The sequence below is a fragment of the Panthera pardus genome, unplaced genomic scaffold (genome assembly GCF_024362965.1).
Source record: "Panthera pardus isolate Hobbes unplaced genomic scaffold, ASM2436296v1 HiC_scaffold_16, whole genome shotgun sequence".
NCBI lineage: Eukaryota > Metazoa > Chordata > Mammalia > Carnivora > Felidae > Panthera > Panthera pardus.
In genome coordinates this window covers 130,095,220-130,113,455 of record NW_026526721.1, presented here as the reverse complement: position 1 = coordinate 130,113,455, position 18,236 = coordinate 130,095,220, and the positions used below count along the sequence as shown (strand labels likewise).

General features: G+C 40.5%; 1 protein-coding gene across 3 annotated transcripts in view; it reads right to left on the bottom strand.

Annotated features, from left to right (window-relative positions):
• The window catches only part of CPNE4 (copine 4), a 492,605-nt gene that overhangs the window by 45,381 nt on the left and 428,988 nt on the right, over positions 1-18,236 (bottom strand). For all 3 annotated transcript variants that reach the window (XM_019436433.2, XM_019436425.2, XM_019436441.2), the window contains one exon: positions 1,252-1,350. In XM_019436433.2, the coding sequence (XP_019291978.1) occupies positions 1,252-1,350 (99 nt within the window). The remainder of the gene's footprint in view (positions 1-1,251; positions 1,351-18,236) is intronic.

The following is an 18,236-nucleotide window of genomic DNA, read 5'->3' as shown; positions in this document are numbered from 1 at the left end:
TGGTCAGCTGTCACTCTTTTCTGCTCCATGGGGACAGTGGGTCCCAGAGTAAGAATGTCAGGTATTTTGGTTTGAGTGCCCCAGAGGCAAGGATTTAAGTGTAAATGGTTCACTTGGGAGGTAATACCAGAAAGTACCAATCGAGGAGTAGGGAATTGAGATGCGGAGGCTGCCAAAAAGGTGTGTGGGTCAGTTACCACTGTGGCCACCAGGGCCTATTCCCCCTGGGGAACCCTGGGAAGCTGCATAGAACACACACTCCGAGTTCTGCCACCTGTGGGGCAAGACAGCTGGGTATTTATACTCCCTTTTCCCCCATGAATTATTTGTTGAGGGCCACTCCCTAGAAGGAGCTACACCTCCCCTCATACCTCAGCCTCCTGTGGGCCTGGGATGAATGGGCCCCAGTCACCAGACAAAGCCCTCAGGCAAAGAGATACAGGTTTTGTAGCTGGAAATTGGGCAGGTGAACACTGAACAGGTGAGAACAGCAGTTCCATGGTTAGGGTCCAGATGACAGCAACTGACTGATCAATTTATTGATATGTGAATGCATGTGTGTCTGAGAGAAATGCAGAGGAAGTTTAGCTTTGTGTCTGGTGCAATGAAATCCCTATGTGCCTCTATGGTATATGGCAGTGTTTGGGTATGTGTCTTGGTATCCAGTGTGTGAGAGTGAAATGGAGAAGCCAAATGAAAATCTAGTGTCCATAATGAAAATTTGGAAGAATCTAATAACTTTTCCAAAGCACTAATGTGCACTGAATGCCACCAAGTCATGGAAAGAATAGTACTACTAGAAGCAGATATTTTGGAAGTACTAGCTGCATGCCAGGCACTCTGCTAAGTGAATACCATGGATTATCTCGTTTAATCTTCACAAAATTCTATTAGGTAGGTACAATTACCACCCTCATTTTTTAAGTGAGACAACTGAGGCACAGAGAAAACTGAGTCACTTGTCGCAGGCTATACAGCTAAGGGAAATGAGAAACATTCTCATCTGACCCCTCGGTTTTATTGACGGAGAAACTGTACCACACAGAGGCAGTGTCTTGTCCAAGGTCACACTGGTTGCTTTGGGTGGGGCTAGTACTAGACTCTAGGTACTCAAATACCCCCATGCTCCCTACTTGTCACATTTAATCAAGTATTGAGGTCTCCCCTCCTGCTGTTCCATGTATAGAGGGTGCTAAGGATGCATCATGAGAGAAGTGCGTGGGGAAATAGCATGCGTGGTTTACCACCTACCTGTTTCCCTTCCATTGCTCCTCTCATCTCTTTGAATGTCGAGGTGAATTCTCCAATGAAGTCATGTTTGCCATTGGAGTCCCAGTCCCATACTATGCACTGCAAGAGAAAGGAAGTATCTTTTAAAAAAAATTAAGAATGCATCCACAGTAGCTGAAGGCAGTGTGAACTTTATGAGGAAGAACTGATGAGAGATGCCAAAAGCCCAGCACTCTTAGATTGTGGCATTTGGGATGTAGTATCCCTTTGGTTTCTATAGTCTTTTTTTTTAATTTTTTAATTTTTAATTCCAGTGTGTAGTTAACATACAGTGTTATATTAGTTTCAGGTGTACAATATAGTGATTTCAACAATGCTATACATCATTCAGTGCTCATCGTGATAAGTGTGCTCTTAATCCCCTTCACCTATTTCACCCATCCCCCCACCCAGCTCCCCAGCAATGATCAGTTTGTTCTCTATCATTAAGAGTCTCTTTCTTGCTTTGTCTCTCTCGTTTCCCCCTCTGTTCATTTGTTTTGTTTCTTAAATTCCACATATGGGTGAAATCATATGCATTTTTCTTTCCTGCCTTCTTTCACTTAGCATTATGCTCTGTAGATCCATCTATGCTGTTGCAAATGGCAAGATTTCACTCCCAGTGGTTTCTAGAGTCTTTACTTAGTCTTGCCACTACAATCTCAAAGCAGCCCTGTGATTCATCAGTGACTAATAATTTGCCCATTTTTTAGATAAGACTAACAGGACCAAAAGTATATGAGTGACTCACTGAAGGACTATCTAGTGAATGGAAATCTGGGATGGGAAGGCAGATGTCCTAACTCCAATTCCAGTGTTCTCCCCCATAGCAGAGAGCCTCCCTGGTCTAGAGCTGGAAACTGATGCCTGACTCCATGTCTGTAGCTTCTACGATGGCAGTTTAGGTTTAATGATTTGAATGGGACAATACTAATCACATTTTCTTTTTCCATTTTTTTTCTGAAGGCAAAAGCATGATGCTAATAATGCTGCATAAGAAGGCAAACAAGTGAAATCTTTTAACTGTACCCATATGAAAAATGGGTGGAAAACAGTGACAGGTAAGTCACACTGGTAAATGTCAGGCATCCATCACAATGAGACACTCACTTCTACAAGAAGGCTCTTTCAAGCAATATTGAGGTTAAATTCTGGGCCCCCAAGCAACACTCTGTAGAGTGACTCAGATTAAATCAATAGCCCTCCCTCTGTTTGGTTACACATACATAGGTAAAGAAGGAATTCTCCATTTTTTCCAGGGTGCAGGTTGTGGAATAAGGTCTCAGTCTCAAGCGCTGTAGATGTCACTTCCATATATTAAGCTAGTGATTTGCACCAAGGAAGTCCCAGACCTCGAATAAGATGAAGGCAGCAAAAGGGATCTTTTACTCCAAAGTTTCCCCTGGAATATTGGGGTTCTAAGAGGCAACCTGTTCCTTCCTCAGGATGCAGACCTCTCTGGCCAGTCCTGCCTGAAAAACCTGACTTAACTCCTTTCTCTGATCTGTGGGATGCCTCAGACCTAAAATGAATTGTGTCCAAAAAGAAACATAATCCCCCCGCCCATTGATTCTTGCTCATTTATTTTCTGTCATGGTGAATTGTGCCAACACTCAACCAGTTGCTACAAAGAGAAAACTGAGTGTCATTCCTGATACCTCGCCTAGTCCTGGCTCCCACACCAACTCCTGTGCATTCCGTCCCCTATGGCTGGACTCCAGCACTGGCTGGTCTCCTTGCCCTCTCTCTTATGCTCCCCACCCCCAACCCCCCAATGCTAATCCACCAATCAGGCTAATTTCCTGCTTAAAATAAAAAAATGCATATAAGCTAACAGGTCTTCTAAGGACTTTCATGATCTGACTTCCTGGATATCCCCAAATTCACCCTTTACAATCCATGCATACAACATTTCAAATTTTCTTTAATATGAAGTTGGTTGGAATAAAAAGCATTTGCTACAAATTTTTTTGAGGCATCTTAAAGAAAAACTAATTTCTCAACTTTTGCTTTCTCTTTTAATGTGGAGGCTATGGTAGATAATTCTTTCACTTGTAAAACATATTAAGAAGTCCTTGTTATGAAGGAGATTGTATTAGAATAAATCAAAATGGTAGAGGTTAAGACAAAGGGAGCTCAACTGCTCTGCTGAATAAAGTAATGTCAAGTTGAATTTTCCCTTTGTAACTAGAGACATAGACATGGGGCCCAGCGGTGTGGGTTGAGAAGAAATTAGGCAAGGATTCATCAGAGAGCTGAAGATGGGCCTGACATTGGGGTTGGGGAAAGTAGGAGACAGGTAAGGAACTTTGGAAACTGTGAGGTCTAATTTTCAAAGGTCAAGTCATTTGACCCTGTCTACTTCCTCTTCTACTAGTCAGGTGCCCTCTCTACTTCCTCTTCCCTGTTATCCTTAAGACTGTAGTAAATCTGCCACCCATTATAGCATTTTCTGGTGGTGACTTGGAGAATAAAGGAGAGGGGCTGTGTCCATGTTTTGGGACAAGCAGACCAGACTGCAGTGTGATATGGCCCACAGGGATTGAGAACTTGGGGGAGAAGGGCTGTGGAGGGAGAGTCAGACAGATAACTCCAAGGAATGGAACCCCACAGAAACACTGGGGAGGTTATCAACTTCTGGAGTACATGGAGTTAGAACTCAAGATATCCTATTTCGGTTTTGAAAGAAACTTCAATCCCAGGAAGTTGGAGAATAACAATTAAAATTCAGTTGAAACCATTACTCAAGTTACACTAACTTTTCGGTCATTGCATGTTTACTCAATTGGTAGATGCTAAAAGTAAACTACTAATAGTATCTGTTATCTTAACCTTAGTCTCTAAGTGAGGGAAATGTGCAACAGAGTCCCCAGATGATCCAGGATGGACATTTGTGTCTACATGAAAGGATTCGGTGCTGTTTTCAGCCACTGAGATCATTACAGCATAACCTAGTCTGAGAACCATTTAAAGCGCTGTCATAGGAAAAGGTATTTCAATTTACTTTGACTCCAAAAGCGGGGAAGAAGTGGTGAGGAAGTTACAAGGAAGTAACAAAGAATTATACCTGTCCAGAAATAGTCATCTGTGTAAGAGTGAGTGTTTTATTACTGGAAATGTTCAAGAAGAAACTATTCCCCAAAAACGTGGTAGAGAAAGCCAAGTGGAGAATGTTATAGAGGACTGGGTGGGATGTTCTTTTGAGTTTTCTTCTCCCTTGGAGATGCTAAGATTATTTGGAGCTGTATAGGTTGCAAAATAACCTATGTCAATGAAAGGCTTAGCTCTTTCTGATGGAAATGATAAGCAATGCAATGTTTGTTAGGAGTGATGAGAACTCCCTTTTTAATTCAAAGTAGGATGAAGTTCTACCTCATTTATTCTAATGGCCAGGGGAACCAATCAATGAGTCAGTCATTTGGAAAAATCCGTTCAGAATGTGTATTATAAATATCACGTTGTTGAACACAGTCAGTTGATCTGCAGTTACTTACAACCAGGTGTTCTTCTCCCTGTTTGCCAGTCCCTCCCTCCTTAGACGTTTATGACATGGTCCGGGACACAGAAAGAAAGAAGGGCAGTTCTTGGGACCCTGTCTTTAAAGCTCATAACATTGCCTGGTCATAAATACAACCATGGGACACCTGAGTCTGACACTCAGATATTCTTCTACCTCTGGGGAGGAGCAGATAAAAAGACAAAGGGGACAGAAGCACATGAGCGAGAAGAAATGGAAGCAGCCTTTATAACACTCTTCTGCCTTGACGAAAGAGGTAGGAGTCCCTCCTTCCTGCCTCCCTAGTCACAGTATAATACAGAAAAAGCAAGAGAGGATGTACGTAGAATTTCAGTCTGCCACATAATCTTAGGCAAAAACCACATGTCACTCTTTTTTTGCCCTCCCTTAGATTTCCTGTCATACTTTAGTTAGTTACCGTCCCCTCCCACCTGCCAACCACAGCATTCAGGATGTTTGTAATGTGCTATATGTCAGGGGCAGAAAGGGAGTGACCACTGAAGCCCCATGGACTGGAGGCTGAGTCAGGCTTGACGGGACTCTAATCCTGGCCTCCCCGGGGCAGGCACTGTCACTGACATGGGCCCTGCTTCTTCGATTGGCTAGCATGTCTCATTACGGCAGACACAGAATTCTGTTTTGACCTTTTTCAGAAGGGACCCTAAAGGAAGGAAGACAGTGAAGCAGAAAAACAAAAACACTTTTTCCGTCTCTCCCTGCCATGCAGCTGGCTTGTGACAGCTCCGAGGAGGCTGACAGAGGAACACATCTTGGTGCAAAGTAAACAGATCAACTGCCCTGCAGAAAAACCGAGACAGAGGCAGGATTCTTGGTGTGAATCAATAAGGAAGCCTTGACAGATCTGTGAGAGGTCAGCAGCTGGAGACTCTATGAGCCAGAAGTCTTCTCAAGTCCCTGCATCTCTCAGTGGAATTTAGCATGCAATCTTACAATGTCTGAGTACCACAGACAGTCCAATCAACTCCTTCATTTTACAGAGGAGGAAATGATGGCAGAGAAGTGAAGTGGCTTCTGTGCATTCACCCAGTGCAGGGCTGGGACTAAAATCCAGGTGTTCCATGTCCCTCATTTCACAGCTACCACATAAATGGAAAATTATAATAATTGCAACATATATAGTGCTTACTGTGTACCAGGCACTATTCTGAGCACTCAGTTTATATAAATTAATTTTATATATGAAAACATACATATCAACTCATTTAATCCCCAGAACAATTTATTGTTATGCTCATATTACAGATGAGGAAACTGAGACACAGAGAAGGAAAGTAAATTTCCCAAGACTACTCAGCTAACACTAGATAATCTCCGAACTAAAAGAAGTTCATAGCATGTCTTAGCTGATCATGTTTTATGAACTCATGCCACTTGGTTTATGGTCTTTAATCCTTCACGATAACGTTGAAATGACAATATTATTTTTACCATTCACAGGTAATGGCCATTCACAGGCTTAGAGAGGTTAAGTGACTTGACTGGACACCTAGAAAGTGACAAAGATGGATTGGAATCCAGGCGCCTGATGCACAGGTGATATATTTTCTGTTATACCATACTGCCTCTTAATGGAAGCGGAAATTCAGAATTTAGGTCTTGTTAGTTTGCTCTGTGTAAACAACTCCATTCTGTGATTGAAACTATAAATTATTAGGATTCTCCAAAGCTCAATAAACACACCAAGCAACAGAGAGAACCTGTTCACTGTTCCCACGCAAGGAGCCTCATCGATAGCAGCGTGCACATTGTCTCTGGGGTCCTTAGCTTGGTCTGTGAAATGCATGGATAGGTGCGTCTTGAGGGTCTGTACTACTCCATCCGGTTCTTATTGGACATTTGCATTGAGCCCATTAGAAGAAAGATATGTCATCTTATTTTTCATTAGCCTTTTGTGATGGTCAGTTTTATGTGTCAACTTGGTGAGGCTACAGTCCCCGGTGACTTAATCAAACATTAATCTAGGTGTTGTAGTGAAATATTGTATAGACACAGTTAATCAGTTCATAGTCAGTTGACTTTAAAATAAAGGAGACTTTGTGGATTCCATATGAATTTCAGGATCGTTCTTCTATTTCTAAAACAAAAACAAAAACAAAAACACACCATTGGGATTTTGATGGAGACAACATTGAATCTATAGACCACTTAGAGTAGTATGGATATTTTGAATGGTATTAAGTCTTCTAGTACATGAACACAGAATGTCTTTCCATTTATTTGTGTCTCCTTTAATTTCATCGATGTTTTGTCGTTTCCAATGTGCAACTTTTAGCTTCTTTGATTAAGTTTATTCCTAAGTGTTTTATTATTTTTGATGTTATTGTAAATAAGACTGTTTTTTGTTTTTTTTTTTTAATGTTTATTTTTGAGAGACAGAGACAGAGCATGAGTGGGGTAGGGGCAAAGAGAGAAGCAGACACAGAATTGGAAGCAGGCTCCAGGCTTTGAGCTGTCAGCACAGAGCCTGATGTAGGGCCCGAACCCACAAGCTGTGAGATCATGACCTGAGCTGAAGTCGGACGCCCAACCAACTGAGCCATCCAGGTGCCCCAATAAGACTGTTTTCTTAATTTCCTTTTTGGATTGTTCATTGTTAGTATGTAGAAACACAACTGACTTTTGTATATTAATTTTGTATCCTGCAAGTTTACTGAATTTGTGTATTAATTCTAGTAGTTCTTTTTGGTGGAGTCTATAGGGTTTTCTACATATGGGAATCATGTCATCTGCAAACAGATAATTTTACAACTTCTTTTCCTATTTATATTTCTTTTTTTTTTTCTTTCCTAATTGTTCTGGAAAGGATTTCGAGTATTGTGTTGAGTAGAAAGGGGGAATCCTTATCTTGTTCCTGATCTTACAGGAAAAGCTTTCAATTTTCACCATTGAGTATGTTGTTAACCATGACCTTTATTACTTTGGAGGTACATTCCTTTATACCTAGTTTGTTGAGCATTTTATCATGAAATGGTGTTGAATTTTATCAACGCAGAAGAGCCAAAGCAATCTTAAGAAAAAAGAACAAAGCTGGATGCACTATAATTCTAACTCCAAAATATATCACAAAGCTACAGTGATTAAAACAGCATGGCACTGGCATAAAGACAAACCTGTAGGCTAATGAGACAGAACAGAAAGCCCAGAAATAAATGCACACATATATGGTCAACTAATTTTTAACAAGATATCATGAATACACAGTGAAGGATAGTCTCTTTAACAAGTGATGTTGGGGGGGGGGGGCCGGGGGGGGGCGCCTGGGTGGCTCAGTCGGTTAAGCGTCCAACTTCGGCTCAGGTCATGATCTCACAGTCTGTGAGTTCGAGCCCCGCGTCGGGCTCTGTGCTGACAGCTCAGAGCCTGGAGCCTGTTTCGGATTCTGTGTCTCCCTCTCTCTCTGCCCCTCCCCTGCTCATGCTCTGTCTCTCTCTGTCTCAAAAATAAATAAAAACATGAAAAAAAAATTTTTTTAATAAAAGAAAAACAAGTGATGTTGGGAAAACTAGATATTCAAATTCAGGAAGAAAGAGAAAGAAAGAGAGAAAGAAAGGGAAGAGAAAGGAAGGAAGGGAAAGGAAAGGAAAGGAAAGGAAAAGGAAAGGAAAGGAAAGGAATTTGATTACAACCTTTCTATGCATAAAAATCAACTCAAAATGGACTAAAGATTTAAACATAAGACCTGAAACCATTAAAATTAAAGAAGAAAACATGGTGGAAAGCTTCGTGACATTGGTCTTGGATATGACATCAAAAGCATAGGCAACAAAACCAATGTCAAACTAAAAAGCTCTACCCAGGAAAGGAATCAACAAAATGAAAGGCATCTTCTGAAATGGGAGAAATATTTTCAAACTATATATCTGATAAGGGGTTAATTTCCAAAGAATATAAGTATCTCCTACAACTCAACAGCAAAAAAACTCCAAATAGCCCAATTAAAAAATGGACAAAGGACTTGAATAGACATTCCTCCAAAGAAGATACACAACGGGCCAATAGGTATATGAAATGATGCTCAGCAACATTAATTATCAGGGAAATGCAAATCAAAACTGTAATGAGATATCACCTCACATCTGTTAGGATGGCCATTACTTAGGGAAAAAAAACACAACAAAAGATAACAATTGTTGGCAAGGATGTGGAGAAATTGGTACCCTTATACACTGTTGGTGGGAAAGTTAAATGGTGTGATAGCTATGGAAAACAATATAAAGGTTTCTCAAACAATTAAAAATATAAGTACCATATGATCTAGCAATTCCACTTCTGGGTATACATCCAAAAGAATTGAAGTTAGTGTTTTGAAGATATCTGCACTTCCAAGTTCACTGCAGCACTATTCACAATAGCTAAGATATGGAAACAACCCAAGTATCCACAGACAGATGAATGAGAAAGAGAATGGGGTATATATACACAATGGAATATTATTCAGCCTTAAAAAAGAAGGAAATCTTGACATTTCTGACAACATGGATGGATAATGTACTAAGTAATGTAAGCTAGTCACAGAAGGATAAATACAGCTTGATTCCACTTTTATGAGGTATATATAAGAATGGAACTCATGAAACAGAGACTACAATAGTAATTGCCAAGGGCTGAGGGGGTTGGGAGGGATAGAGAAGGTGTTGTTCCAGGGTTATAAGGTTTCTTATGCTAGATGAATACGTTCTAGAGATCTGCTGTAAAACATAGTCCCTATAGTTAACAATATTGTATTATGCACTTGAAAGACTTGTTGAAAGGCTAGCTCTCATGTTAAGTGAGGATACAGGACAATTTGGGAGGTGTTGAATATGTCTATCATTTTGATTGTGGTGATTGTATCATAGGTGTTTGCATATGTCCAGATTCATCAAATTGCATGCATGAAATATGTGCAGTTCTCTGTATATCAGTTATATCTCAATAAAGCTGTTAAAAACAAAGTAAAGGAGACTTTCCTTGATAATCCAGGTGGGCCTGATACAATCAGTTGAAAGGTCTTAAGAGCAGAACCGAGGCTTTGTTGAGGAAGAAGAAATTCTGCCTTGGACTGTCACTTCAGCTTATGCCTAGGAGTGCCAGTCTGCCCTTCCCAAGGCCTTGCTCTAGGGATTTCAGATTTGTTTAGTCACCTCAACAATCATGTGAGTCAATTTCTTCCAATACATCTCTTAAACTATATCCCCCACCAGTTCCGTTCTTCTGGTTAAGCCTGATCGACACACCTTTCTTCATCTCCTCCCTTGCATTCATATATTCAAACTTAGGAGTGAGTTTTCAGTGACACTTGGTATTCCCATACTGAGATGCTAACATTTACTGAACACGTACTTGGTCCCTGGAATTTGGATTTTTTTTACATTTTTTAAATGTTTATTTATTTTTGAGAGAGACAGAACACAAGTGGGGGAGGGGCAGAGGGAGACACAGAATCTGAAGCAGGCTCCAGGCTCTGAGCTGTCATCACAGAGCCTGACGTGGGGCTCGAACTCATGAACTGTGAGATCACGACCTGAGTCCCAGTTGGATGCTTAACCGACTGAGCCATGCAGGCACCTGGTCCCTGGCATTGTTCTAAGCATTTGACATGGTCAAACTCATTTAATCCTCAAGGTAACCTTACCAATGGAGAGCTTTTATAATTGTCTCTACTTTATAGATGAGGAAATTGAGAAACACAGAGGTTAGTTATCTACTGCTAGTACAGAATATTTGGTGTTCAGAGTATGGCTGACTTTGACATCAGAGTTCTCAGGGACAGAATCTGATCCAGTTCCTGGTAGGAAGGGTGGGCTGTCCAAACCAGGAACATAAAACTATATAACTGCCACCGATCACTGAAGAATTCTTGTAGATGAAGGGAATCTGATCTTCTCTTGACTTTTCACATTTCAATTTTTGTTAATATTGTATACTTGTCATTTGTCTGGATGAAGCAGAATTCACTGTCAAATTTCTCTTGGTTCCTTAGTCACACCATCCCCTTAAGCTTCTATTGCAGTCTGTTTATATCTGCTTTAATATCTCCAACTATGTGGTCACCACTGGTCTATATCCACAACTTGAAGGAAACCTTGGAGCACTCATATTTTTATCAGGATATAGCACAGTTCTTGGGCACAAGTAAGAACTCAGATAAATATTTGATACTGAATGAAAAAGGTCTCTCCCTGAGTGAAGTTGATGGCAGTTCTCCAAGTGTTTGGTCCTGTCTACATTGCAAAGGGAAGGGAAGGTATTGCAATCATCTTGTTAATTTTTATTAAAGGACATAATTGAACTGGATAATAAGCTTTGGTGGTTGTGGACATGGGTGTAGGAATGTAGGAAAAGGGATTATGGACACAATTTAACAATTGTAGTCATAGGTGCTAGGCACTGGGAAGCAGAAGAGAGAAGTTCTAGTCTGAGCTCTGTAGGTAGTGCTGTGAGATCCCAGGAAAGCTTCTCAATCTCTCTGTGTTTCCTTCTCTACAAAATGGGTGTCTGGGGATTGAAAATTGGAACAAATGTTCTGTGAGGTCCCTTCCAGATCCAGAATTCCCTAGTTATATGGCATTACATCTTTATTCCTTTTTCAACCTTTTGCTTCAAAGTCTGAGACTATCATATTAAAGTAATACAATTCTCTTTAAAATTTTTTTAATGTTTATTTTATTATTTTTGAGAGAGAGACAGAGTGTGAGTGGGGGAGGAGTAGAGAGAGAGGGGAACACAGAATCTGAAGCAGGCTCCAGCCTCTGAGCTGTCAGCACAGAGACTGATGCAGGACTCAAACCCATGAATTGCGAGATCATGACCTGAGCTGCAGTTGGACACTTAAACACTGAGCCACCCAGGCGCTCCTAAAGTAATACAGTTCTTAATTAACTATCAATGCCTGATTAATGTGATAATACTCTCTTTGTTCTCTTTTATTAGGTATGTTTATACGCCTTGGAAAGCTAAAAGCCAATCGTTTATGGTCTCATGATGATCCTCACAAAACCCCCACCCTGAGAAAAGGGTCCATTTTTACAGATGATGATCATAAAATGCAATAAGGCAACTGAAGGTGGCCTATTTCCAAGTGCAGAGGTAGCAAGAGGTGAATAAAGCTGTGAACCTGGTTTCATTTCTCTACATCCAGGGCTCTTGTCATTATACCATTATACCATTACACTATTATAGCTTGACAATATACTTCTGCAGGTGCCTTTCCAATGGTAAGCTTTTTTCCCCTTATTCTTTTCTTTTCTTTTCTTTTCTTTTCTTTTCTTTTCTTTTCTTTTCTTTTCTCTTCTTTGCTTTGCTTTCTTTTTTTTTAAATAATCAGCTAACTCATGATATCTGACCTCTCTCAGGGAAGAATACACTTATATACATTTTTAATGTTCTCTTTGATAATAAGAACTCTTTAAAATTGCTTGGAATGACTAATCCAGGTGGCGTCTTACTAGGTTCATTTAAAGATGTAATTTTAAATTGAGACCATCAAAATTAAATGCTAACAATGTAGGAATCAAACTGTGTTCTCATATCACTCAGTCTAGACCAGTTTTTTAACTGTAGCTTTTGGGAAATCAGGCAATATTCCAGCATTTTAAGGAGGATTTAGGCAAATATATACAATCATATTTCAGGACAGCCATGATTAGGGATTTGTGAGAAATTCATCCATTCTTTAGTATTTGGGATCACTTCTTTTTTGTAAAAATGCCATGACAACCCTTAACACAGTATTTGTTTAGTAGTTTACAGCACCATAAATATCTATAAGAAGAATATCAAATATATATAATTTTTTATTTGATGGTTGTGACTTGGGCACAGGCAGACCTTGGCATGGGTGTCCATGGGAAGAGGATCTAAACCCCTTTGGTTATCATCTAATCACTTCATTGTGATTGCTCACTGGCAATCGCCATCTGACATTAACCCAGCTGTTAGCATGGTAATTAAAAGTAGTTCCTCCATTGTGACATGAATACTCTGACTTGGACTTCTGAGTTTGGCAGGGCAGGGTTCCATAAGAAGCAAAGACAGAGCTTCATAGTAGAGTAGAGACTGAAGCTGGATCCAGTATATGGTAACATACAGGATGTAGATGGAGGGAAGAATTTCTCAAATAAACATTGTGTAGTTACAGCTCTAGAAGTGGCAGTCAAGGCTGAAGCCTCCAGCATGTCCATCTCTGGGAGCTATCTTCACTGGAATTGTGGGCAGGACTAATGGAAGTTTGTCTGTATGACAGCCTGAGTGTCTTCTGTGGGACTCCATCTAAGATGAGGAGACAGTAGGCTGACAAGATGGGTCCAGAAACAAAGAATCGGATTTTACAGGAGTGGGGCAAGGCTGAGTAGAGTCTGGTAACAATCGCTCAGGTTTTTCCATAGGCCTTGCCCCTGTGTCTGAGTTCCAGGGAGGGGGCTTTCAGTAAAAAGGCAGCCCGAAAGAACAGTTTTCACGAAATAGCAGGGTCTTATAGCAGAGAGAAAATGGTGCTGGAATCTTTAGGATCCACGGAATATGACCCCTCTTGTCTTGGGGTTAATGTTTCTGACACAATTAAAGTGGAGAAGCGCCCTCAGCTTGTTTCAGGTGTAGCAGAAGCAGGAGACAATGCACAAAAGGAGGGTGGATGGCATGGTCCAGGTCGTGAGGTAGCTGAAATGACTTGTGGATGAGCATGTGCAAGAACTTGCCTGAAGTTTTCAGATAAGTAATTGAAGGGTGAACTTTAAAGGGGAGGGAGAGAGGTCAGAGGTCTTACTTTAGCTGATAAACAAGACCTAGTAAAATGTAGTTCTCTCACCAGTCTTTGTTTTAAAATCTATGCTAAATATTGGGGGTGCCAGCATATTTTAATTCCAGTGTGGGCCCTGTAAATGTGTCTGTACACAGTCATCCACCATCTGTTTTTCCTGACTGGTCTGCCCTCATCACTGATCCCCACCTCAAGAGGAAACACAGAGCATCTGGGACACGAAGTCTAGATGCAGTGGAGGAGTGCTCTGTGTTGCTTTTCAGTACTGTATGTCCAGAATGATCGGGCTTCCTCTAATCCTGAAACTCAGACCAGGTTCTTAGTGGGAGAAGCATCCCAAAGCACAAGTTCCCCTTGTAGACTCAGGTCAGTGCCATTTGACTCAATCTGTTTTTTTGGTTTTAGACTTTTTTTGCTGTTAACTGCTTTTTCTTCCAAATCTGCTCCCAATTTACACTTTGCATTCACTACATTTCTAGTTGTCAGGTCAAATTTCCTTTTCCAAATTAGAGATTTGGTTATGGAAGTAGTTACCTCCAGAGGAGGAAATACCTTGATGCTGAGGGTAAAATGCTAGTGGTTTGATAAGAGTAGAAATGGCAGTGCTCTTGGGAGTCATTCATAATTTGATTCAAATGTCTTCCCTTTCACTGGACAACTGTGTAATCATTACCAAGTTCCTTTGTCTTTTTATACCCAGTTTATTTATCTCTAAGGTAGGGATGATAATTCCTCTCTACTACTAGGTTGTTGCAAGAATTTATTAGACACACATATATTATTTATCACCTCCCATGGAATAGAAATTGTGCTGGCAATGGGTATAAAGAGACGAAAGACATTATTTCTTGCCCTCAAGATGCTGACAATTTAGCGCAGGAGATGCACTTGTAGGTAGATAATAATCACACAGAGTGGAAATCGCAAAACTAGAGGGTTGCACCAAGAGTTGTCTAGGAGTGTTCACTGTGGAGAGTCAGGGAAGGCTTCTAAGGGCAAATAAGAAAATAACACTTGCTGAATGGCATATGCAAGTATAAGAGCTCTTTATATTATTTATACAGAAGGATAAATGGCTAAAAGAAGATCCTTTTCTGAGCATAAAGGACAGATAGAGCAGGAGAGCACCCTGGGTGCCTGCGGGACAACTGGAGGATGCAGAGCTACTCTCTCCTTCCTCTTGTTTACCGTTGAGGCTGTACAGAACTGGAATGTAATCTGTCCAATTGAGTCTCTTGTCTCCCCGCAGGTTACATGCTCCAGAGACAGTGCAAGCATCTCAGAGCACTTTCCTGCAGGAACTTGTGCTATGCCATGATGAATGCTCCAGGATATGATGGTGAAGATGTTGTGGTAATAAAAGGACAGATCTGGGAAGGTACAGACATGGGCCCTTGGAGTGGCCTTTGGTGTTAACCAGCTATGAGACATTAAGCAGGTCATTCCACCTCCCTGCCTGAGTCCTATTCTGCAAAATGACTGGCTTGCATTAAAGGAATAGTGATAAGAAAATTTTATGCCTGTGAATTTAATATGCCAAGGGAGAGCTTGTTAAATTTCAGATTCCCAGGTCCTCCCTTCAGAGATTCTGATTCAGTTTTCTGGGGAGGGTACCAAGAGTCTGTCTTCAAAGCAAGCAACTTGCCATTTTGTATGCATGCGGTCTCTGGACACATTGAGAAACAATAGCAAATCCAGTAGTCTGTGACAATGGTGGCAATAATTACATTTATATTATCGTTCACACTATCTTCTTCAATCCAGTAAGAACCTGACCACAGACAGCAAACAACATTCAAGGGCAATCCTGGCTTCTTAATGATCATGCAATACAGCACTACTCTAAGCAGGCAGGCAACATCCTCAAATGTTACGCTTATGAGAGTTGGACTAAGAGATACCCAGGAGGGAGGGGTAATGTGCATGTTGGCTTTATCTTGCAGTCCACACATCTCTTCTTTCCTGGAATGCAGCCAATCCCTGAGAGATTTCACAACGAAGTATGTCACTCTTGGAAGCTTTCTTTGGAGATTTATGGCTTTGGGAGGCTTGGTTAGTTCAGATAAGCTTCAGGGGCTCCCAAATGCTTGTCCAAACCTCTTTAACTTCACACCTCGCTACTCTTTAGGAAGATTGAAGCTCCCATGGTGGTGTGGGCAGAGTGAAGAGGCAGGATTTTAGAGTGACTTATGCCTCAAGCTTTCAACAAGAGCTCTATCTTCATGATCAGAGTCACTCTGAATTGATCAACCTGTACCACTCTTTTGTACCAAATTTACAGGTGTAAGATCTATCTGAGAAGCTGATAGTCAATCAGGGGCTGATAGGTGTTGGACTCAGGAAGCTTCTTTATGTAAATTGCAAATATGAACACCATCTCTACTTAATGCACAGATATTCAATAATATAAGTCAGTCCAGTAGGCTGTTGAGGTATGACGCATACTATCCTTAACATATAATTAAGTATGGTTCTCCTTGAGGAGTTCTGAAATTATAAGGGCCTCTTCCCCACTCTTTCTGGTCCCTGGTCTCTCGGTCTTTTTTCTATCTCTTTATCTCTCTGCATATTTCCTGAAATAATTGCAGGTGAAGCTGATGTATTTGATAGTAGGAGATTGAAAAAGTGACTATGGACTTTATTTTTCCTATTTTATAATTTTTTTTCATTCATTATCACACCTTTACTGAGTATCTACACTGTCAGGGGCTAGGTGCAATACATAGAGCAACAAATGGTAAAGATAGATGAATTAATTTTTACTCACATTAAGCTTACATTCCAGTCATAAAAACATTTATCACATATAGAAAAAAATTGTAAAATTTCTGGGTACATAATTAAAGACTCAGTAAGTGTTGGTTGGGCAAATGAATGAGAGAATGAAATAAACATGTGAATGGCATCATTCACACAAGGGTCTTGGGGCACTTTTCACAAAAGGTAAGTAATAATTCCCTCCTAATGTTTTAGAGGATATGTAGGAACTGATTTAGAATTTAGATTAGGAATATAACTTACTTCATTTAGAATTTAGATTAGATATATAACTTACAACTTCACAGCTTTATAACCTCAAAGCTGTAAGACAGAAAGTCCGTTCCAGGGCTCAAGAGTCTGAGACACCATATCCACACTATGTGCTGTGAAAAGAAATCGAAGTCTATCTACATCTCATGTTGGAGAGATACTGAGGAAAGAGGCCCTTTGGGGGGGAAATCTCAACATTCTCAGTAAAGATTGTCTTTCACTGAGTCACAGAAACAAATGTTCTGCACATCTCTCAGTGGGAGGAGCACTGGACAGAGGCAGGAGATGAGGGCTCTTGGTCTCGGAACAGTCATTACCTTTTTAAGCAGGATACTTTATTTCTCAGGGGCTCAAGGCTATCATCTGGAGAAAGAAAGGATTAGACTCAATGGTCCTTAAGTTCCTGTCCTACTCTTAAAATGATTGAAAAATTAAGTGATTTCCTTCTCCTTTACCTACTGTCATTCCTACCCGTCAGTGGGATCATACTTGATCAACCCTGGGAAGAATGATTGTATCATGCTTCCTGTGTCGTTGCATCTATTCTAGACAGTAACAACTCACTGAAAGTTAGAAGGCAAATTCTAAAATCTTCCATTTGATTTTTATTAGTTACATCTAACTCCAAGAGGCATTGATATCTCTCCTAGAAATATCAAACTAAACTTAAATTTTTAAAAAATGTTTATTTATTTTTGAGACAGAAAGAGACTGAGTGTGAGCGGGAGAGGGGTAGAGAGAGAGGGAGACACAGAATGTGAAGTACTCCAGGCTCTGAGCTGTCATCACAAAGCCCAATACGAGGCTCGAAATCACAATCCATGAGATCATGACCTGAGCCGAAGTTGGATGCTTAACCGACTGAGCCACCCAGGCGCCCCTCAAACTAAACTTTTAAAACTACAAAATCCTTATTTGACTTTGGGGTATCTCCATATTAGATTCCCTAACTTTTTTGAAAAAGGTGAATTCTGGTTGAGTGATGAGCCCTGGGTAAATGTCCTTTGACTGAACAGGGGCAAGATGTTCAATGTAGGCTTTAAGTTCTGGATGCCAGAGGTCACAAAGCCTCAATTTTCCTTGTAAACTACCCTGAATAGGTGATGCCTAATAAATGCATGGTTTTAGTCCACTCAATTTTTATTTATTTATTTATTTATTTATTTATTTCCATAATTTATTTATTTTTTATAATTTACACCCAAGTTAGTCAGCACATGGTGCAGCAATGATTTCAGGAGTAGATTCCTTAATGCCCCTTACCCATTTAGCCCATCCCCCCTCCCACAACCCCTCCAGCAACCCTCTGTTTATCCTCCATATTTAAGAGTCTCATATTTTATCTCCCTCCCTGTTTTTATGTTATTTTTGCTTCCCTTCCCTTATGTTCATCTGTTTTGTATCTTAAAGCCCTCATAGGAGTGAAGTCATATGATATTTGTCTTTCTCTGACTGACTCATTTCACTTAGCATAATACCCTCCAGTTCCATTCACGTAGTTGCAAATGGCAAGATTTCATTCTTTTTGATTGCCAAGTAATACTCCATTGTATATACATACCACATCTTCTTTATCCATTCATCCCTCGGTGGACATTTGGGCTCTTTCCATACTTTGGCTATTGTGGATAGTGCTGCTATAAACATGGGGGTGCATGTGTC